Raw genomic sequence first — 24,088 nt, 5'->3', positions numbered from 1 at the left:
ACTGAAAAAAACTGCATATAAAGGTGTAGAAAGATTTATAGTGAGTAACCTAGAAGTCATTCAATTATAATGCAAAATATGACTTTGGGTCTTTTATCACTTGATTTGCAGACTGTACTGAACAATTAATGAAATGTCCTTGATTTTGGTTTAACCTGATCCATTAACACATATCTTGTGACCGGTAAATTATGGCTTATGGCTATCATGTGTAATTCTAGACAACCATGGTTTATTCAATGAGCCATAATTAACCAAATCACATATAAATCCATCCATTGTCTTTCAACATACTGTGTGAAGTATTATTAGAATAGAATATAATTCTTTATTGCCCAAGTGTGATTGGACACAAAGAATTTGATATTATAACAATGCATAGAACTGTTGATTCTTAAAATTAAACAGTTAAATATTCTCTTAATAGCATTCTTAGGGCAAAATCAATGTAGGGAAAGTGGAAACACGACATATAACAGATCTTTTTTTTTTGCTCTGCTCTAGATCATCTTGAAATTCCAAATTTTACCGAGATAGGGTGCAATATTCCTAGCTTTTCTTTTTCTTTATTTTTTCTAGCACTTTTCATTCTTTCTTACTATTCTTTTTTAAATTTAGTTTGTATTAGTTTTTACCTCTGTAATCAAAATCCCTAATAAAAATTATAGACTTAAAGCAATAGAAAAAATTATAATCAGTCTTTGCCTCATGCCAACTAGGTAGTAAGGTAGGCACCAATACAACCTACTTCAAAAGAGCATTACATATACCAGGTACTCCCACAAAGAAGTTCCTCTTTATTTATTTTACTGAACTGTTTATCTCCCCATACCTGGAACTTCTGCTTTTCTGTGTAGCTTTTAATCTTTCCTTTGAAATCAGAGAAATCTAGAAAGATAATATAGTGCAGGGGTGTCAAACTCAAGGCCCGCGGGCTGGATCCAGCCCACGGGGTGCTTAGATCTGGCCCATGGGGCCACCCTGGCAACAGCGAACGACCAGCCCACAGTGTCTCTGCTAGTGAAAATGCAGCGGCCCTCCTGAGCTCCGTTTTCGCTGGCAGAGTGCTTGGGCCGCCCAGGCAGCCCGACGCGACATTGAGCTGACCATACTCACACTGGTCATTCCCCCTGGTCCCCTGAGGTCAAACATGACCCTGATACGACCCTCAATGAAATTGAGGGTATAATGGGAAGTATATGATTACTGGCAATAATCCTGCTGAGGAGATTCACAGAGCTCCATCTTTCTCATAATTATAAATTAATGGATTGCAACACTAAATAATACAAAAGTGATTGGCCAACAACTTTGCAATGTAAAGAAATCTAGCAGATAGAAGTCTGGTATGTCAACCAACACTGATCTATTTTACTGTCCACATATTATAAACCTCTGAAAAAATTTACTTTGTGGTTCTCATTCTTCAGGAACATGCTTCCAAGAGGTATACATTTTTGAATCAGTTTTAATTTGGAAAACTTACAAGAGGCCTCAAGATATGATAAATGGTCAGCAACCAAAATTAATGGACTACCCTCGAAGTTAAGAACCACTTATTGAATATTACAGTGCAGGCTTAATGGATACTTTCAGCATCAGAGAACCATCAAAGAGTTCTGCAAAATATTTGCCAGCTGTCAACTCCTTAGTTGCACATGGTTGCCTGGAAACTAACCCTCTTGGCCCCATCTTTCTGACAGGCACTTTATTTCCTTCCAGATACACATGACCTGCTGATATCTAGATGCACATCTTTTCTTTATTTGATATTCTCAGCAGAGAAATGCTTGGGCCAATTTACAATTTGAAGACAGCATGGGTAGTAAAAACATTATTCAGTGAAGCATAAGAGTTCTTCCACAGTCCCATATTTTCAGATATCAAAGGCATATTTTTAAGATGACTTTTTTGGCCCTTAAAAAGCATTTCCCCCCTCTCTTTTGGCTTAGCTGAATTTTGCAGAGGTCAATGCTGAGATTGACTTCAACACACATAGAATGCTGTGCTATGATTTACAATGGCTATTTCCATTTTGTTATTTTCCAATTTCATAGCATGTGCTTTCAGTCAATCAGCATATAAATCTTTTGCTGGTTCAAAGAAACAGACATATGAAAAGCAATTAACAGAATAGTGCGTCTGAGTGCAGGTGCCAATTTGTTCTCTAAATCTATGGATCTCTGAGCAATTTTGGTAGCTTTCCAAATGAGTCTATTTAAAAAAATTATACCAGGCAATTCTACTCTCTAAAGTCCATATAAAATATATTTTAATATGTTAATTAAAGATATTTTAATTTCTTTTAATAGCTCAGGAGGATCTTCAGCCAACACAAGATACATGCACATTTCAAACCCAAGAATACACTAAGGCAGAAGCTTGTCCACCCCAAGGATAAAACACACAGACACAAACTGAGCAACATGGCATAGGCAGTACAATGCAGTGAGCCATGTGCATGTACATTGGGAAACAAAACACGGGTGGGATTCTATCAGTTCTGATCAGTTCTATAGAACCGCTTGTTACTTTCTAAGCAGTGTGGAGAACTGGTTGTTAGAAGAAATCTCCTTTTGTTTTTTTCCACCCTTATTACATTCTTGGCAGTATGCCTAGACTTACTGTCTCCGAAGGAGATTTTTTTCTTTCCTGATACTTTCTTAAAGGGGAAGGGTTGTTTTAAGCTTTTTACACTGCTGTGGGAAGGAAATACTCCCCCGGAAATACTTCCAGCCAGCATGCAATGATCAGCACTTTGAAGAAATAATTGAATAACGAAGCAGAGCTGCGAAAGAAGCTTTTTAATGACAAGGAACCAAGATGAGTGACATTCATCAAGGGTTCTTGGCTAGCTAGAAAGATCGACATTCAAACGTGGGTTTACATACCCTTTCTGAGTTTTGGTCTAAAACTGGTTTTTGGTGAAGTTTAATTCTGTCCTTGGTGACGTTTAATCCTGTGTTTATTGATGGGATAATTTTCCCTATTCAGCTTTGTTTGGAAGAAAAAAGATTAATCTCTGTTCCTGAAAAGAAACTGGGTTGGGAAATCTGGCTAGTTCCTGTGTCTATTTGTTCTGGTAATTGGTTTAACGAGCAACAGCTACTGTTGTGATTTAATTATTTGTATTATGTTTGAATTGGTCATGGTTTCTTTTTCTATTTGGGGAGGGGGGTCTTCCTTTACTGCTTTAGTGATATCTGGCATTGTCTTTTTGGGGTGTACTTCCAAGAGGCAGGATGCAAGCTTGGCACTGATTTTTTTACTGCCTTTCTGGGGGGCATGTGACCTTTCCTTAAATCTGGATGATTTCCTTAGGATATCTTGTGAGGTAAGTGAGACCAGCTGGTATCTTTAAATGGTGCAAATGGATTGCTTTTCCTGGGTGTGCTCTTTCTGGAGAGCTTAAATGACCTCTCTGCTAAAGGGTTTCACTTTATGAGCAAGAGTTGGCTGCTGTTATCATTACATTTTAACTATTTTAATTCCTCAAGGTGTTCTGGCACCTTGACTGACTTGTAACTCTGGCTTGCACGTATTTTTAATCTAATGATTGGTATTTACAACAGTTTATTTAGTGACAATTCAAAGTTACAATGGCACTGAAAAAAGTGACTTATGACCGTTTTTCACACTTACGACCGTTGCAGCATTCCCACTGTCATGAGAGGCCAGGTGAGAAGAAGCACCCCTTGACGTGAGTGACGTTGAATTGGTCACGCCCACCCAGTCACGTGACCACCAAGCCACACCCACCAACTAAGCCACACCCATAGAACTGGTTGTTAAAAAATTTGAATCTCACCCCTGAAACAAAACAACCACTTCATGGCACAACATAGGACATTAGGACAAAACTCAGCAGTCTATCTGCATTTAAAAGACAAAAGCCACTCTTTTGAAGCCACATTTTGGACAGAGGGGACCGCTGGTTTGAAAGAGGGGTCAAAAAGGCCATCTATGTCAAAATTGAACAGCCCTCTCTCAACAGAGGAGGAGGGATACGACATCATACACCTCCAATCTACAACACATTCCTTTCAACAGTTCCAAGAAAGCTCCATTTGCACTACCGAGGTGACCCTGATGACACAGAGAAACCTCCAAGTAGCCTCAATGACTCTCTAAAAGAATGCAAATGACTAGCTGTTTGCAAGGAATATAAATCCTTCAATTCCCCACTATCCAGTCAGAGTTGAAAAAGCTGTTTGCGAAATATCTTCAGAGAAAAACAAGGAAGTCCATTTGCCTCTTGAAAAAGCACATTTTGGACGTCTATGTTAAAAAGACAGTGAGATTCCATTCTTTTCCACTTTATAAGTTGCAGCTGTGTAAAAAGATGACAGTCCAATATCAAGGCTGAGTATTTTCTGGTTCATCTAATATAGTAAATGACTTGTAACTGACAAAAACGGATCAAAACTCAACAATTTACTATACTAAGAACAAAAATACCACCATCAAAAACACTGAAAACTATATCCACCACCATGTTGCCATGCTGACAGCAATACACCATTTTTGCTCCTATAAAAGATCAATAGGTAAACTCTCTGTGTCTCTCATGATGTCTTTCTCAAAATGTGAAATTTAAGCTCATAAGAAGAGCGGAGCATACTATTGTAAGGTCTTTGCTGAATGAAGAGGGATTTGTCTGGTTGTTTTTTTTTAAATCCAAAAACAAACAATTTCTGTAATATCTAGAAGCTACTTATGACAAAATGCCCATCCTTATCCTGAAGCTGTAGAAGAACTCAGCTAGGACAAAAAAGGAAATATTCTTAACCCTGGTTTTATTTTAATGATGAAAATAAACTCTTCCATTTGAAGACGTCTTTTAATCTATGCAGAAATAGGAATCCATACTTTTTTGAATGGAGGATGAATTGAGAAAGAAGAAAGATTTAGTTAGATTACCAGAAAAGAAGTTTAACATTTCAGAGTCCCACATTCTCATTTAGGTCATCGACTGCTCAGCTTCTGGGTAGCCATTTTTAAAACAAAACAAAAGAGCTCCTAGTTAATGCGGTGTAATTTATAATTCTGAGCTGCATCCTAAGGCGGACTATTACAATAGCTTGCTTTTATTTTAAAGCTGTTTTAACAGATCACAAAATGTATGTTTTGGATGGGGAGATTACCTTCTTTGGGTGAAAGTTAATCTTCACTATGTCTAAAAAACATTGCCAAGAGATAACATTATATATTTGCAGTGAATCTCTTTCGTGTAAGAGGTAAGAGATATTTTTTTCTTTATAGTACAATGAGTGTTAATATGTTTGCAGTCCTTGACTCTAAAAATTGTCATTTTTACTTACAGTAAAATGATGCCACTGCATACAGTAAACCTAAAACACATTAAATAGAAAGCAACATGCACCCTGTGTCCTATCAGACATTCCATGTGCTCTGAATTCCTTAAAATTAGCAAGTTTTTTTCAGTTGAGGGCTGCATTCCCTATAGGCATTCCCATAGGTTAAACAACTTTTTCGGAAAATGGCTTTCTTACCCGAAAAAGCTCACCTGAAGCTATGCGCCGCCATCTTTTTGATGAAAAAGTGCTTCGGTGAGCTTTCACCCGGAAAAGCTCACCGGAAGCACTTTTTACCAAAAAAGATGGCAGCGCCCAGCAACCAGCGGCCCGGTAAGACTTGTTGCGCGAACCGGTACCGTCCGCGGACCGCGGTTGGGGACCCTGGGTTAAACAACTGAAGGAGACAAGGTAAATGGAGTAGCAACAAGTGACTGAGTAAAGCTGGAACAAAAATAGGATAAAAGCTGCATTCTTTTTCTGCCTCTTCTTATACAGTCTGTTTTTTTCCCAATTATGAAGTTGCAAGAAATGACCAAACCTTTCCTGTCACCCTACTTATTTAACACAACAGATCTTCTTGAACTAGGTTGCTCACCCTTGTTATCAGATAGTAAGACTGAAACATACCCCCGTTTCAAAAGATGTGCCCCAATATATTTCCAGGAAATCCTCGACCTACGACTGCAATTGAGCCCAAAATTTATGTTGCTACAGTAAGAGAGTTTTGTTAAATGAGTTTTGTTAAATGTGTTTTGCCCTAATAGGTCCAATTATCACAAAGTTCCAGAATAACAACAAAATTAATTAGTCCTTAATTATTAAAAAGTCCCATTAATCTAGTTCCTTTTTTGGTGAAGCTAGGGCATGAAAATAAGTGGACTTTGACTGCCAGAATTCCTCAGTCAGCATGGATGGCTGGGGAATTCTGGGAATTGAAGTCCATATATCTTAAATTTCCCAAGACTGGGAAACACTGAGCTAGGAGACAGCTATAATAACCTTACATTCTCACTCTCTTATTGGTGCAATGTTTGGGGACAAAATTATAGTCTAAGCTTTAGTTGCATGTTTCAGCTTCACATAAACTCTTTCTTGTCCCTTGAATTAAGCTTCCGACTGCTTTCAGCCTAGTATCTTTTTTCCTAGATAAGGCTACAATATTTTATTTAATCTTTCTGCTCACTGATTAATACTTTGGAGAGTCATAGTTACTCTTCAGCTTTTTTTGCTATATTCAGGTAGAATCAGCTAATATTCCTCCTCATCACTGAACGAAGTTTTAAAGAGGAATCTGTTGGTGCTCTCTGAGCTTAGTGGTTTGTTTTCTTGCAGACGTTTCATTACCAAATACCATCAGTGCTAGGAAGAGGTGGGATTTGCTCTTATTTTTCTATACTAATGAGAAATCTACAGCGTGCAGTGTGTTCTACATTTTCTTTCAACTAAATAAAACAAAAATTACAGGGTTTTACATTCATTCAAACCCATTTGACAAAGATGAGAATGGAACAAAAGTACATTTGTGTTGACTTGGTGAAATAAGATTGATTTCAAACTATCTTCGTAGCTGTCCTTTCAGATTGTCTTCTAGCTGTGTGTTTGATCTTCAAAGGGCTAAGTAAGAATAGATCCGGTATGTACTTGGGTAGGAAATCACCTTCAAATCTTAAGGAGATCATATGCAAGGCTTTACTGATCATTTTTTGACTGCATTAAGTGTGAACTTTTATTTTGAAAATTCGCAATCAGATTGATTTTTCTTCTTCTTCTGGGTACTGAAACATGTATGAATTTCTTTCTAGAATGTACAGAAGCCTGCAACAGAAAAGAGCATAAAAAACACAAAAAGGAAGCACTGAAAAGCATGCTCAGAATAAGAAAAGAGATGGGATAACAAGGAGGATTTTAAAATGTGACAGACATCCTTTGAACATGCATTTGTTATATTGGATTGCAGAAAAGCTGTCTTATTATGGCATTCAGAAAGGAACAGAAACTCTCATAATAAACTCTACCCCGCTAATCAATTCCCTCACTTATGCAGTAACCAAGGCATTTATAAATGCAAATACAAGGATTTTTTTTCACCATTACCTGATCTTCAAAGTTAAATTCATGATCAGGAATCTCTCCTGGGTCCACGATGAGACTAAGGTCAACTTCACATGGACCTAAAAATAAGAAAGGGGATTTCTCAAGTAGAATAGACAGGTTTCATGATGATACAATCTCATAATTAATGGGAAAGGTCTAAGTTGATATTTTTACTCCCAAACAAGAGAAGATTCCCTTTTAAAGTAAGCAATGGTTTTGTTTTGATTCCTCATGGCAATTTCCTGACATAATTATGTAAACCGTTACTAAAATCTAAAATAAAAACATCTAAAAGTAATTCTCATTGAACTCATAGAATTAACTTTGAATAAAGACCTACGTGGTTCAAGATCTAGCTGTATAGAGAAGGCATTAAGGCTGAAAAGGACGAAGGGAACGAGAAGGGAATGACCAGCAACAAGGCAATGGAATCAGTTACTGTAAGTGACAATGAGTATACAACAGGAAGACTTGAAGGACCCATTAAGGGCCAGATCATGATGAAGAAAACCCATTTATGTGGTCACTAAGAATTAATACTGACTTGATGGCACATAATCCCTCCATCAAACATAATCAGAATTGTGCTCTTAATACTGGAATATTAAACATGCTTATAGTAAGTAAATCTCACTGAGCAAAATGTGAGTGCCTTTTTTTTTTAAACAAATTTTATTAATTTTAAAGACAAACAAACCATCATTAACCATTAAATACATAAACCTTTTTCCATTATAAATTTTACAAGTCAAATAAAACATTATTTAATACAACATAATTCTATTTTAGACCATTTCCATATGAACATACAAATATCTCTTATCAAATTTCAAGGTATTTCTCTTTACTCTTATTCAATTTCATTATTATTATTATTTTTCTCTATATTTATCCAGTTTATAATTATCATCTATTTCTCTCTGACTTGATTACCATTATTCTCATCCTACATTCCTGCAAGGTTTTATTAATTCTCCCACATACATAAACACACAAAACACAAAAATATAAAACATCTTTTAGGAAAGTAACTTGGCCCCAGATACCTTTCTCTATATGGACTTCAATTAAGTTCATGCTCATCTTACATGCCATTACCTATTTTATTTACCATTCTATATCTTCTATATTAATTTCTCCACACATTTCACTCTTCTTGATTCTATCTTATTTAATTCATTTTAATTTAAGTCATTATATTTGTATCTTTTGTCCATTCTTTATTATCCATTTGTCTCATTCCCTATAGTAAAAAAGAAAAAGAATTTCTCCTGAAATCACTAATCGGAGTATGATGCCTTTCTATCATCACCCTAAATTAACATTTAAAATAACACCTAATACCCAATCTGATTCTGCTTGGTACATTCTATCTACTAACTTTTAAAAAGAAAAATAATAAATCCAAAATGATTAAATACATAGTTAAATAATAAATCTAAATATTGAATCTGATAACATTCCAATTATCTTTTCCAAAAACAAATGCTACAATAATAAGTTTATAATAGCATCAACACCATAGTCAATTAAACTCTTTAATTAAACTCAATATTCTAAACATTCCCTTTAATATTTTATTAGGTTTTAAAATCAATCATTACTAAACATTTCAATATTTTAATCTCTTATTAATTCTTATAACATTCTAATTTTCTATTTCTAATACAAATGCTACAGTACCATCTTATGTACCTTGCAGAATCTTTTTTAAAGAAATTATACATTACCCTTTGTCCCTAAAAAAAATTCCTCTTTTCCCATCTTGTTTCAAAGCTTTGTGGCTTTTTTCTGCCTTCTCCCTTCCTTTCTTCTCCCACCAAGCCCTCTTACCCCCCCCTCTCCTAGCCTCTGCCATGGTAGCTTCCCTTCTCTGTTGTATTCCTTTTTTCTTTTGTTTTCTAACATTATATTGATTTTGCATCTTATTTTTCTCTTTCTTGGGTGTTTTTTTAAGTCTTAAGTTCTTCATTTTCCTTCCTCTCTTTCTCCTTTCTTTCTTAATTAAATTTTGAGATTCATTAAAGATGGCATCATCTTCTTCTTCTTCTTCTTCTTCTTCTTCTTCTTCTTCTTCTTCTTCTTCTTCTTCTTCTTCTTCTTCTTCTTCTTCTTCTCCTCTTCATCTGTTGTTGTGTTTGTTGATAGATAGCAAGCGCCATTTCTAAAAAGAGAAAAGCTTCTTTCACAGCGTCCTTGCCTTCTTTTTTATTTTTTCATATTCTTTTCTCAATTCATCAACAGATAAAGCCATTATAAATCTTTTCTTTTCTTTTTTTCCTCTTTCTTCTTAAAACAACCAAGATGTTTCAAGAGTTAGAACAGTCCCAAAGTCCCAAAGTCATCAATCAGTCCAAGCCAAAACAAAGTTCTCACTTTCTCTTCCCGGGGTAATATCAATTAAAAAGAAAAAGAAAAACCCAATCTGTATTTTAAAGCCTTATTGCAATAAATTTCAGTCTTCAAATCCTTAAGGCATCTCCTCCAACAAAATCTTTATATATATATATATATATATATATATATATATATATATATATATATATATATATATATATATATATATATATATATATATATTTATATATACATATATAATATATATATGAAACGTTGCTACAACTTTAAAAGAACAACTACAATGACGTGGGAAAATACCCGAACCAAGCCGAACACCATACATGTAAGTACCCTGAAAACTTAAGAAAACAAATATATATATATATATATATATATATATATATATATATATATATATATATATATATATATATATATATATATATATTTGTCCTCTCCTTCCCACTTATCACAAAAGCAAGTTTTTACCTTCTATAAAAGACAGGTTTCTCAATATCCATTTGTTGATTCCATAGGGAAGGAGAGTAAACTTTCCTTTCAGCACCTCAAAATTGCCGCTTATAATTCTCTTCTGGAAAGTATCATTCAAAAAGCCATAGTTTTCAGGATGTTAAATGTGTCTTAAAGTCCTGGGTCAGCCAAGAAAAACTTTCACTTCAAAAACTTTCTCCTCTTCCTCCTGCACATTCTTACCCAGCTGCCGGCTTCTTTGTGGCGGCCATTACAGACCGCCGCTGCACCGTCTTGAGAAAAGGGGTTTTGCTGGCCGGGAGGGAGTCTGCAACACCCCAAACCCCTCTCCGGATCCCCCTATCTTCAGCCACCCCTGCAGGGCAGCCTTAGCCTCCAAACCCATCCGGATCGGAGGCACCAAACGCGCTAGCGCCGCAGGGATCGCGCAGTATCGCGAATCCCTGCTGCTAGCAAAGCCGACAAACCGGAAGTCCCGAGTGCCTTTTTTTTATATATCAACTTTTCTTTCATGTGTAAAAAACAAGAATCAAGTAATGCAAAAAAACTCTCACTAATATGATATTGGAAAGAATCGAAACAGCAATCATACCAAAATATTGTATAACAGACTTATTGTAATTTTTAGTTTTCAAATGTTCACTGTTTTACCATGGTGATAATAAAATGGGATGGTTCTTTCCATTGTTATTATACTGCCTTGAGGTCTTCAGATTTAAGAAGAGAAATTGCAACAGCTGTGAGCTGCAGGAGTCTATGTTTTATGTTAAAGAATTGGAGTAATTTTTTCAGAAGTACCAGAAAAAAATTCTCCATTTTTGCACATTGAATTTGAATTCATGTTTTTGTTTAAGTTTTTTCTTACTTTTTGCCAAGGGCCTGAACATTTCAGTGTCTCATCTTTGAATACAGAGAAATAGTGTGTGGGGATAAAAATAAATATATGACTATTATAATTCATACAGAAGGAACAAATTGCTGCCACTGAGTCCTAGAAATCTGATTTGTTGGATATCATAGTTACATGATGAGGAATTTAATTACATTGCAACACAGCTCTTTTCTATAGGCTTAGATTTTTTTTAACTTAATTGATATTAAAGCTGAGATAGGGAAATGAATTTGATTTACAGATTGAATTCTGTTCCCCACTTACCCTGAGAATGGGGTAATATTAATAGAAATTGTTCAATACATATAATATTCTGATCATTCATTCATTCATTCATTCATTCATTCAATGTATGTGCTGCTCATTCCACCCAAAGCAGCTTTGGGGTTGCTTGTATTGTCATGTATAGAAAAAAAACAAACACTGAATGCTTGCACTGAGAGGTCCATCTGATGCATGTTTTCTCCAATCATGAATGAAATACTCTAGATCTGAAGTCTCCAAACTTGGCAACTTTAAGACTTGTGGACTTCAACTCCCATTGTTATTTCGCAATTAGTATATTAGAAGAGAAGTTTGAAGCACTGAGAGATTTTGTTGGGGACTCTGGCAGACATGCAAACAGGACCAGCTTCTACCAGCATCACCCATGTCCTGCTTTTCTCTTCTAAAGGAAGAAAAAGAGAAGAACTGATCTACTTAGTGTTGCTACAGAAGGTCAATGAGAGGACCTTTGGCCAACTTCCAGCTCCCTGGAAGAAGAGGGACCAGGGGCAGAAATGGAGAGATAATACTGAGTAAAGGCTTCATTTGATGCTCAGCAGATGAGATAGGTCAGCTTAGCGTGCCCGATGAAGCTCCTGGACCAAAAATTATCCATTTCTGTATTAAAGGATATTACAAACTATGCTGGAACATTTGTAATACTGACAAAAGACCCTACAGAAATTCCAATATATGACTAGAAGTTCTTGCTATTAGAAAACAAAGAGCTTCCAATAAAACAGCTTAAATTAATAAATTAATTCTGAACCCTGTTTACTCCTAGATTTGTTTTGACAAAACTCTAATAATCTACCAAAGGAAGAAAGAAAGGAAGAATGGTTAGGATTTATTGTGATCTTGAAGTCAAAGGAGCTTTTTCTAAAAGATACCTAATGTTTCTATAACATTATGCCTTGCACAGTTAGTGTTGGAAAAGAAGATTAAAAAGATTTAACCCATAAAAACATCTACTAGATCCGTGATGGCCACAGGTGGCACACAGAGCCATTTGTGCAGGCATGCAAGCTCCAGCCAAACTTACCTGCACTGTGCATGTGTGCGCCTCCTAGCTGATTTTTGGCCCGTTTGAGGCCGTTTTTGCCCACCTGGAGGCTCAAGGGAAGCCTCTGTAGCCTCAGAAGGCCAAAAAATGGGCCTTCTGGAAATACCGGAAGTGCCCATTTTCACCCTTCGGAGGGCCTCTGGAGCCAGGGGGAGGTCATTTTCGCCCTCCAGGAGGCTCAAGGGAAGCCTCTGGAGCCTCAGGATGCTGAAAACGGGCCCATTTTTCGGCCTCCCGAGGCTGCAGAGGCTTACCTCAAGCCTCTGGGAGAGCGAAAACAGCCTCAAACAGGCTGAAAATCAGTTGGGAGGTGCACATGTGTGCAGTGCAGGTAAGGGGGTGGGGGTGGTGTTGCGTGCACATGGGCAAGGGGGTGGGGCACATGCATTGTGGGTGTCAGCATGCACACGTGCGCTATTGCGCACACGCTTTCGGCACATCACAACAAAAAGGTTTGCCATCACTATACTAGATTATTCCCTAGCCTAGCCTATGTCTTAATTGTTCCACTAGAGAAAAAAGTGTTATTTAATTTCAAGTACTGGAATTTAAAACTGAATTCCAAGTCATGACTTTGTGCCTTCTAATTCTACATAGCCAAATGCTTTCGGCATACTTCAGCATCTGGCACTCTACTTAACCAGTGGTTATATTGTTGAAAGCTACCAGACAAATATCTGAATTTGAATAATCAGGAAAAGCTATAACTTTAGTGTGTATGTTGCGTGTGACCCCTCTCCCCAGCCACATTTTTATTGTGTATTGGCAAATATTCTCTTTTAGGACTAGGTTTCTCCTTCATATTATATTTGAAATAAAGTTACGTTTCTCATCTATACTAAACTAAGAGTGTGTTCATTTGGCAGAGTGGCTTTTTCATAAATATACATAGGATTGCAATATTCATTTCATAACCAGACTCTTACATGACTCTACTTTTATTAAAAAGAGAGAAATCATTTTTCAAGTCCTCCTACTTTTGACTCAGATTTTCTCGTTTGTTCAATTTGTATGCGGCCCTTCTCACTGTGGAGTGACTTTGGGTGGCTATTGCCACAATCTGGACATCTCAAAAAGCTGGCCATTTAATTTTCTATAAAAGTTAAAATAATTGGGTCCTTCTGAAGTCATCTCAGGCTTCATGCAGCCATAATTTCCAATCCCTGATGATTGATCTCCAAAATGTTCAAGTGAAAGATTAGAAAACACAGCATTGGAACATTTTGTTGTTTTACCCTCTCCATTGACTTCAGTAGGGTACTGATTGTGTTGCTAAAGACACAAAGGTCTCTCTGAGAATTTTACTCTACAAAAATAGTCTGTACAGCTGATGCATTCATAACTCAAGGGCTAAGAGAAGAAATCTCAGCCATTTTCAATGGTGAGCATTGCTTTCCATGTTGGGCATCTTTTTCAGACTGATTACTTTCTTTTCAAGCAGTTGCATTTACTGAAATTGTTAATTCCTTAAAAAAAAAAGAGCAGGCATGGAAACAAACCACTTGAAAAAGAACCCCTCTAATGTTATGGTGAATAATTTGAATCATTTATTTCCATCCTTCTGTTGTTCTCCTATTTGAGAAACCATCACCAGCAGAGACCTTCTTCTAACCTACTGCTATGTGTCATTCTTGTGGTTGCAGCATGCTTGGAGTTGGTTCTCTGTACTGCAGAATGTTTGCAATCCAAGAATAGGCCAATATAAAGACATAAGACATAAGAATTTATTTGTCATTACACTCGCAAGCGAGTGCAACGAAATGAGGTGCTCTTCCACAAGTAAAACTGGACAAACACCACTAAAAAAGAAAAAAAAATTAAACTAAACACAACCAACCATACAATAATCTCTATACAATTTAAAAATGTAAATACCCCACTACTCTCAGCCATTAGACTCCACAAAAATCTTATGACCCTGCATTCAGACTCAAAACTGCACTTGGATAAAAACTGTTCTTAAATCTGGTCGTCCTTGTTCTTAATACCCTAAATCTCCTTCTCGATGGTAATAGTTCAAAGAGCTGATGTCCCGGATGAGAGGAGTCATTCAATATGTTAAGTATCTTCCTCTTACATCTATTCCTATACAGTTCTTCCAAAGAGGGGAGTGAGCAGCCAATGATGTTTTGGGCCGTCTTGATCACCCTCTGAATTGCCTTTTTCTCTGCCACTGTGCAGCTCGAGAACCATACACAGAGACAGTAGGATAATATACTCTCAAATAGATATTTGTTTCAGAATTTCAGAAAATTTCAGAAAAAAAGGACTCCTTGAGACCATGTCAGAGAAAGAGGTAGAGGTTCCATTCAGCCTTTCTTGATCAGAAGTTTATAACTTGTGGGTTACATCTGGTCTATTAACTGAAGTCTCCCTATCTCTGTCATTAAGTTTGCTCTTTGAAATCCCAAGCAACACAAAACTTTGTTGAGGATCAGGTCTACATACATTCTTTCTCAAGTTAATATTCCTATGTTTAAGGTTTTACCAGCCTTTAACAGGCATATCCATAGCTTTGCAGACTGCTATTCTTTATGAGTTTAGTCCCGTGAGGCTCAGTGGAACATCTGGGCAGAAATGTGTTCATAGGTACCGTATTTGCCGGCGTATAAGACGACTGGGCGTATAAGACGACCCCCAACATTTCCACTCAAAATATGGAGTTTGTTATATACTCGCCGTATAAGACTACCCCCTCTTCCACACACCTTCCACTTTTGCACTTTTTTTTTTTTTTGACGCACTTTTCTGCTTTGGACAATTTTGAAATGAGCTAATCCAATTTTGAACCAAGAATATGCAAATAGCTATGGAGTTTAGAAATGAGTTTTAAAAATATTTTTCATTGCTTACCATTAAGCGTAAAATATGTTGTAAATAAAATGAGAACACAGGAAACGTTCTCTTCTCAATACAGCTGATCTCTCTCTCTCTCTCTCTCTCTCTCACACACACACACACCAAAACCCGGACACTGAAAAGGCTGCCAAGGAACAGTATATTCAATGCCTTCTCTTTAATCAAGAAACAAGGAATTCCTTAGAATCTTTTTTTTTCCCCAAGTGGCCCTCTTTAAAAAAAAAATGGAGGTAACACTTTCATTCAAAAGTCTTCCAGTATCTGGAGTCGCTCAGACATATTGAAGTGAGGCAGGAGAGTAAGTGAAATTTGAAATGATCCAGCTACCGTTTTCTTCCCTCCCGCCCGAAGGCCATTATCTCCACGTCAAAACGAACGAGGGAGGCAAAGAAGCCAAACACGCTAAAAGGATCTCTTTATTTTCCTACACAAGGTCACACCTACTTTTCCGCATTCAAAGGACAACCTCTCCTCACCACCACCACACACACACACACACCCCAATACCCGCAAACAATGTTCTGGGCATTAATCACCATTGCTACATTAACCTGGTAAATTTATACCCTGCCTCCCCCAGTGTTGCTTTGACGGCAGGATTTCACACAGCGGGCGCTCGCTCGCTCTCTTCTCCGCTCTCCCACCGTTCGCACATGTTGGAAGCACCATAAAACCTGATAACCCACCCGGGGCTCCCCATCCTTAACCTACAGCCGCCCGCATGCAAAACCTGCGTGCAAAAAGAAAAAGAAAAGTACGCCGCACGTGAGGATCTTCGAATCCTCTCCTCCCCACACCGCTAAGGAAGGAAGAGGGGGAAAGGTTGCAGCGCGTGGCGAGTGACACCCGCCACACACACACACACACACACACACACACACACACACACACACACACACCGCTCCCCCAGCCTCCCTCCCGGCTGCAACTCAAGCTCGAAGTGGGAGTCGGAGTCCTCCCGGCGTATAAGACGACCCCCACTTGGAGGCATGTTTTTCAGGGCAAAAAAGTCGTCTTATACGCCGGCAAATACGGTATCTTTTTTACTAACTGTCTGGTTTCCCTGTTCTAATTTTTTATTTAATTTTAAAAATATTATAGAGTTTGTAGCTGAAAAAAATCTCATACATTTTCTTCTGATAATATGGTGAATGTGACTAGATATAATCCTCTGGCAGCTACTTTCTAGAAATTAGAGTTGACCAGTGTCATTTGTGTGCCCATGTAAAAGTTAAAAGCTTCTTGCATGTAATGTCCCACCAGATGGACTGGGGGGGTAAGAAAAACTCTGCACCACAGCCAAACATTATACACCTCCTTACAATTAATCTTGCTGTATCTTGCCCTTGCTACAAAACTTGTTCAGAAATATCAACTTTTGCTTGACCCCAAAAATAAATGTATTAAATAATTCCAATAAGAATTTTCTTTGAATCTGATAATGACAAAGAGAAGTGATTGTGTCAAAGACAAGTGGAAAAAAAATAAGATAGTAAGATTGGTGCATTGAACTGATGAAATGTCACATCTCTGAATTGGATGTGGGAGTTTTATTGGGTCATGTGCTATTTTGTGTAGTTTAATTTGGTATAAACCAACTAGGATCTAATCAGTGACAGAAGTTTATAACTAAGGAAATGAATTATGACTATATTTTTGCTGACTGGTATTCTATCTAAAATTAAAAATTGAAAGATTCCAACCTGAGCAGATCAGGGTACAAAAGTATGCACTGGCTAAAAAGGGTTGGGGCTACTTAATTTAGTCTAATTCTCAAAAGGAGTGGAGATGACAGCAAAACCAATGATTGCCAAAGTAACAATTGAGTATTCATGAACTGCTTAGTGAGATATCACAAATCATGGCAGAGAAACCTCCTGGCTAAGCTTTGCGTAGTACTGAATTGTCCTTTTACGGAAGGCTTCTGTCCTTAATTACATGTGTTAAAGGTAGCCTGGATTTTACTCATTCAGCCCAACTCTCTTGCTTTCATTCTTCTAACATAGATCCAGTCCTTTAAGATGCTATTGCATTATCCTGGGAACTTTAGATAACTTGATCAGAAGGCAATATCCAGGATTTAAAGATATCATTTTTCTTAGGCTGCCTGTCTTCAGAATACTAGAGGACCAATACACATCAACTTCAACTAGTGTCCATTTGAAGCTGTGTTTCAAAAATGACGGCTAAGATTCACACTGGTCACATTGTCTGGGTGATGATGCCATTGCTACCATTTCTGTTTCTACTTCTCTTCAAAGACAGAGATGGAAATGAGAAGCATAGTTGAGTGGAGATTTCACAGAATCTTTTTTTCTAGTTCTCTAGAGATTCCTCCCGTCACCACAATGCCAATGCTTCTATGAATGACAGGATCAATACATTCTGAATTTCTAATATTTTTATTTCTAAATCTTTTTCATGTCCAGCAATATTCCCTTGGTATCATCCTGTTGCTTTTGCTATAGTTGCTAAAGGTTTTGCTACTATAAACCTAAAAGCAGACTAGAGGTTTGTGAAGGCTGGTGTACTTTGGGTCTGGTGATGATATTTAAAGAAAGGCTTCAATTATCCCTTATTTTTCATTGTGAAGTAATCTCTGAGAAAAGGCTGTTTCTTCATATATCAATTTTATGAATTAAGACCCACAGAAACAGTTTGAAAAGTTTTGTGTTATTTGTAAGCACAGCATGCTGAGAAGAGTCACTTAAAAGGAGAGTAAACCATTTCTTTTTAAAGTAAACAATTGGTTAAAGGCAGCCTTGAATATTGCTTTTGCTTTCCATTATTTCTTCTATAAAAAAAGCCTCAAGACTCTGAAGTACAGAATTTAAAGGCAAGTTGTTGCTCTTAGCAACAAGTAGGAAGCAACCATGCATACAACTATATAGCTGTCCACAAAGGCTGAAAATTGCCTCTGTTCTTGCTTCTTTTTTAAACCATTACTGGAATGTAAGTTGAAGAGACTTTAATAATCCAGTCTTATGCTCGTCTGTTAGAAATAAATCCCATTGAATCCAGCATTTCTTTGTCCTGTGAGAATACAGGATGAAAGACTTACAAGTATAGATAGACGTATGTGTGAATATTATATTTGTCTGAAAATAGGAGTTTGGTTCTGATTGAAAAGACTACAAAAACACTATCGTCACTCTTTAGCTGATAATTGAGAATGTTTGGTTAAAATACTGACATTATTCCTACTCATGGACAGTGCGCAGGAATTTTGGAGACTTTTACAGGTGGACTTGCGAGAGCACAGTAGAGTATGGGATTGTAATTTGTGCATGCAACGTTTGCTTCTGTAAATCTCATGTGCATTTTTCTCAACTATGTGTTATTTTGTTTTTCGGCAACACCATCTTTTCCACAAACTTTATGATGTCATTTAAGGCAGGGGTCCCCAACCACTGGGCCGCGGACCGGTCCCGGTCCGTGGAGCACTCTGTACCGGGCCACAAATAATTTTTTTTTTAAAAAAATGGCGGCTTTCTTCGCCTTCGGTGAATGCTGCTGGGATCAGGGATCAAGGACACAAATGAAAGAAGGGGAGGGAGGAAGCAACCAAAGCCTGTCCTGCTCTCTGGCTCAGAGGCTTCGGTTTCCTCCCGCCTCGTTCCTCTCTCAGTCGCTCTCTCGCTCCTCCACTAGCCCAGGAAGAAACTGCTTCAAAGGAGCCGGCAGGGTGGCTTTTCCTGTCGGCGCAGCTCCCCGAAGCGCCCGTTCACCCCCACCCCGCCGTCAATCAATCCAGGTTCAATCCAGTGCTCCGTTCTGCCTGCCTGCCTGCCTTCGTTTGTTTCGGAGCAGCTTCGGCTGAGAATAATAACTATTCGCCTCTTTTTATCAGCCGAAGCTGCTCCGAAACAACCAGAAACGCAGGCAGGCAGGCAGGCAGGCAGAATGGAGCACTGGATTGAACTGCGCGGGCGGGCGGGGTGGGGTGGGGGTGAACGGGCACTTCGGAGGAGCTGCGGCGACAGGAAAAGCCACCCCCGGCTTCTTTGAAGCAGTTTCTTCCTGGGCTGGATGTTAGAGGTCCATCGTAGCTCTGAATGATCCCTAAACAAGGACTACAGGAGCTTCCTAGGGAAAACACACTGACTAAATGCTCCTCATTCAATTCCTGTTTTCACCAAACAGAGATAAGAGAAACATCTGCATGAAATTTTGTAGCTACACAGCTGGGCAAGACCTAGAACTAGAGAGACTGCAGTCAGGTGTCTTTAATGCTAGTTGTAGGGTAAACATAAAGTTTTGGGAATGGAAAATAGAATCCCCCCCCCGCCGGTCCTTGAAAAAGTGTTTCTGCTTGAAACTGGTCCCTGGTACAAAAAAGGTTGGGGACCACTGATTTAAGGTATCCAGAAAAGGGTCCTATGCTGTAGAATGGGAACAGAGGACACTGTCTTTATGCTGAAACAGATCCTTGTCCATCTAACTCAATGTGCTGAATAACATCAGCTCAGTTTGAGGCACTCCTAACTCTCTCTGAAGAAGTTAAGGACTACTTCTTTCATAGACAAAGCAAAAGCTCTTTTAGTGAACAAGGGCTCCTCCTCTCACCTGTTGTGTATTCTGCTGAGGTAGCAATGGAGTCTGGGTACATTGTCTTTTGCAATGGGAAATGGGAAGAAATGGACTTACTTGGCATTTTTAATACAACTTTTGCATGATTTTACTTTTTATTGCACCATTATGTGCTTGTTCCCTGCACCTTCCACATCTGGTTGCACATGTGATCCCAAATGGGCTGCTTTTCTGAAGTAATCTTCAGAAAAGGTAAGGGGACCGAGGTGTAATAGGGAGGGGCAAGGGCATGTGACCAAGCGGGGTGGGAAGCAGAGGCAAAAGCCCTGTGAGGCCCAGGGCAGGCTATATGTATGCTCCATTTAATCACCCATGCAGTCACTTAACGATCACAATAGAGAGAGCAGGGATTGTGGTTGTTAAGCAAGGGGATTATATGGGTGCCTCATTTAATGACTGCCATGATTTACAACCATAATTCTGGACTCAGTTGAGATCATAATTCAAGGACTACCTTCATAACAGCCATGGTGACACAGAGGTTAGAATGCAGTATTGCCGGCTAATTCTGCTGACTGCCAGCAGTTCTATTCCAACCAGCTCAAGGCTGACTCAGCCTTCCATCCTTCTGAGATCGATAACATGAGGACTCAGATTATTGGGGGCAATATGCTGACTCTGTAAACCACTTAGAGTGGGCTGTAAAATACTATGAAGCGATATATAAGTCTAAGTGCTATTATTATTGTAAGTGCTATTATTATTGTTATAAGGAAAACCAAATATCTAGAGGGAGATGATTGGATAGCCTGGCAAGTCTATCAAGAGAAGTAGCTCTAACTTTGAAAAAGTAATATATGGTGCATGTTTCTTCTTTTTCAGAGGATAAATCTGGGATCTAAAAGATTGAAACCTAAGGGAATTTCTGTAGTTCCAAAGTGCTAATTGCTATCAATCAAGGAATTGGATAAAAAAAACCTTATCAATGAGATTATAAAAAAATATTCTTGGGCAGCCAAAAGGAGATTTAAGAAATGCTTAACCACAATTATTATGGAAAGAAAGACAGGATATTAATCTAAATAATGTACTTTACTTTTTCCAGGAAGCTGGAATGAAATGGAACAAAACATTGCATAAGATCATTTAATTTTGCTTTCAACCTCTCATCTCTAGAAAACACACAGTAAAATCTCAATTTAAGGGAAGAATGTTTGTTGTTCCTGAATGTTGGCCAAATCACAAATTATGTCATTTACAGTTATTTAATATATGCAATGTTGTAATTTCAAAAATGATGCAAATTACATCGTTTGCAGCAAATTGAGTCATTGCACAATTAATAGCACCCTCATGCAAATGACATAAGTCAATAACGATGGCTTAATTTATGTAATGACATCAAGAATGGGAAATAAGGCAAGCAAGAGAATTGCTTAATGTTGGCACACGTTTGAGTATTCATTTAAACACTGGAAATCTTCCCAATAAATCCCAGCTTTAAATTAATGTAAACAAAGATTCACCCGGGATTAATGGTGTTGCTAAAGTGGTTATATTCTTGCAGAACATATTCTAATATTTGCAACCATAATGGATTTTATTGGCATGTACTGACAGAGTAACTACTTATAATCATTCTTCTTCTTTTTTTAAAAAAAGTCTTGAATTAGAGACTTGAATATTTCAGGTTCCTGTAATTGCTCATTTCTTTTGCTTTGGGATGGACATCTGGCTGCCCAATCAGAGATATATTTAAATTCTGAGTTTTTGTACTTTTTTTTAAGGCAAGAGCAATCATACTTCCCATTAGCAAAGACTTACTAAAAGGCCTTTCTTCTCCAATTTGTCAGTCATCGCTACAACTGCTCATTCATTGGCTAAAAACATTGAAAAGCAGGAACAAAATAGAACAAAACATTCTTACAAAATGAGCAGACTGACAAAATGATTATACTCTTTGGTTCATAGAGACTCATGTCATGTTTTTTGTTTTTTTAAATGAACACTGAGAATTGGGCAAGTGTGGTTTTTCAGGGACCATATGTCACTTCTGTCCCTTGGAGACAACATTAATGCCTCTTCTCTCTCAGCCTGTTTAGATGGAAAGAGATGGAGGGACCCTCAAAAGATATTCATGGAATAACTAGGGGCTGAAAGATTCCAAGCTTACTTAGAAGCAGAAGAACTTGGTCTCCGCATCTTTTCAAATAGTTGTTAAATTTTACTCACCCTAATATACCAATGCATTGCTTATTTTTTTTATACACACAGACACAGACACAGACACAGACACACACACACCTTAAAATAATTCCGGTGCAGAATACAACATTTAAAAAGGTAGCAATCAGAAATATTTTTTTAAACCCAAATAAGCATTTCTCTGTGGTTATTTATTTATACTCAGGCAATATTAGTAAATGGATGAAAATGTATACCACATTCTACACATTAAATTTGTTACTCGAAAGGGAGAAAAGAAGTTTGAAGGGATGCCCCATGATGACAGAACAAGGGTTACCTGCACATCCTCAACAGAGAAACAATTTACACTATTATCACCACCCTTATGGATCGTATCTGCGATGATCACTGATATGTGGAATTATTGCATAATACTATTGCATAACATAGCTTTGGTTCATCTTTTCCTAGTTACATCTATCAGACCCATCAGAGCAAGGAGACAAGGTATGTCTCTTCTCTTAAGAAGATCCATCTAGTGGGACCAACTAGAAGAGTCTTCTCCATGATGGCTCCTCCTGTGGAACATCATCCTCATGAAGATACGACTGGCTCCCATTCTGATACTCTTTTAAAAGGCCCTGAAGAAATGGTTTTGCCAGAGAGCCTGGCAAACCCCAGGGTGACACTGATCCCATCAAGTTGTTTGTTTGATCACTGTCACTAACGGTGTGTGGCAGTGGTGGGATTCAAATTTTTTTACTACCAATTCTGTGGGCGTGGCTTGGTGGGCGTGGCAGGGGAAGGATACTGTAAAAATCTCCAGTCAGAGGTGGTATTTGCCGGTTCTCCGAAGTACTCAAAATTTCTGCTACTAGTTCTCCAGAACTGATCAGAATCTGCTGAATACCACCTCTGGTGTGTGGGTTTATTGGATTTTGTATTGGGGGGCGTATTTCTTTAAGCTAGATGAAATCACCATCGGTGAGTTGGATGGTGATATAAATTTTCTCAGTAAATAAATAAACATTATTACACATTATCACTACATACTTTATAAATTGCTCTCTTCATACAGTTCATTAACTCTCATTTAAACATTTTAAACCATGTGAAATATCCTGAAACACCACATATAGATGTTCTGTATATGAAATAAGTACAAAACAATACATGCTCCAAGCCTATATTACAGACAGTCCTCGTTTAGCAGCCACAACTGGGGCTGGCAACTCAGTGGTTAAGCAAAGTGGTTGCTTATGATCTTACTTCAGCTTTCCTTTGTTTACAGATCTGCAAAGGTTGTAAATGCAAGCATTGGTTGTAGTTACTTTTTCATCACCATCATAACTGTGAATAGTTGCTAGACAAGGCAGTCACTAAACAAGGACTACATGTATATTTTCACTATCATATTTAAGATTTAATACTCACTTGGCCCTGGTTCTTGAGTGGGAAACAGCTTATTGTCAACAGCCAAGCTTATGTTACGGAACACTTCTTCCTCATCTTTGTCAGCATCCAACTAAGAACAAAAAAAGAAGATAATCAGACACCTGGAAGAAGACAAAGTAGGCAAAACAAGCCCAATGGATGGAGCCAGGGGTTCTCATTTTATGTTGTAGAATGTTTGTGCTGCAGAGAACAATTTGGGATGACAGTGGGCTAAAGAATGCTGTTAAAAATATCCGATATAGCAACAATGGTTTCTGAAAAGCTAATAATATTGACAACATTTATAAGGGGTGCAGCATTTCAGAATGTAAGTGTCAAAGGTGCTTCAGAGCGCTGGAAGAAGACAGATACAGATTGTCCTTGATTTACAACAGTTCATTGAGTGAAAAAAGTGATTTATGACCATTTTTCACACTTATGACCATTGTAGCATCCCCATGGTCACGTGATTTACATTCAGATGTTTGACAACTGGTTCATATTTATGATGGTTGCAGTGTCCTGGAATCATGCGATCACCTTTTATAACCTTCCGACAAGCAAAGTCAATGAGAAATTCAATTAACAACTGTGTTACTCATTTAACAAATACTT

The 24,088-nt window shown here is 37.8% G+C and overlaps 1 protein-coding gene across 1 annotated transcript in view; it reads right to left on the bottom strand.

Annotated features, from left to right (window-relative positions):
• AK5 (adenylate kinase 5) overlaps positions 1–24,088 on the bottom strand; it is a 142,329-nt gene that overhangs the window by 36,082 nt on the left and 82,159 nt on the right. The window contains exons 7-8 of the mRNA XM_026679324.2: positions 23,474–23,564; positions 7,413–7,489 (exon numbers count right to left, since the gene is read on the bottom strand). Coding sequence (XP_026535109.1) covers positions 7,413–7,489; positions 23,474–23,564 — 168 coding nt within the window. The remainder of the gene's footprint in view (positions 1–7,412; positions 7,490–23,473; positions 23,565–24,088) is intronic.

The sequence above is a fragment of the Notechis scutatus genome, chromosome 3 (genome assembly GCF_049901735.1).
Source record: "Notechis scutatus isolate UNSWTSFEM ecotype Mainland chromosome 3, rNotScu1.2, whole genome shotgun sequence".
NCBI lineage: Eukaryota > Metazoa > Chordata > Lepidosauria > Squamata > Elapidae > Notechis > Notechis scutatus.
Note: the sequence above shows the minus strand (reverse complement) of the source record. Positions and strands in the feature narration are given on the sequence as shown.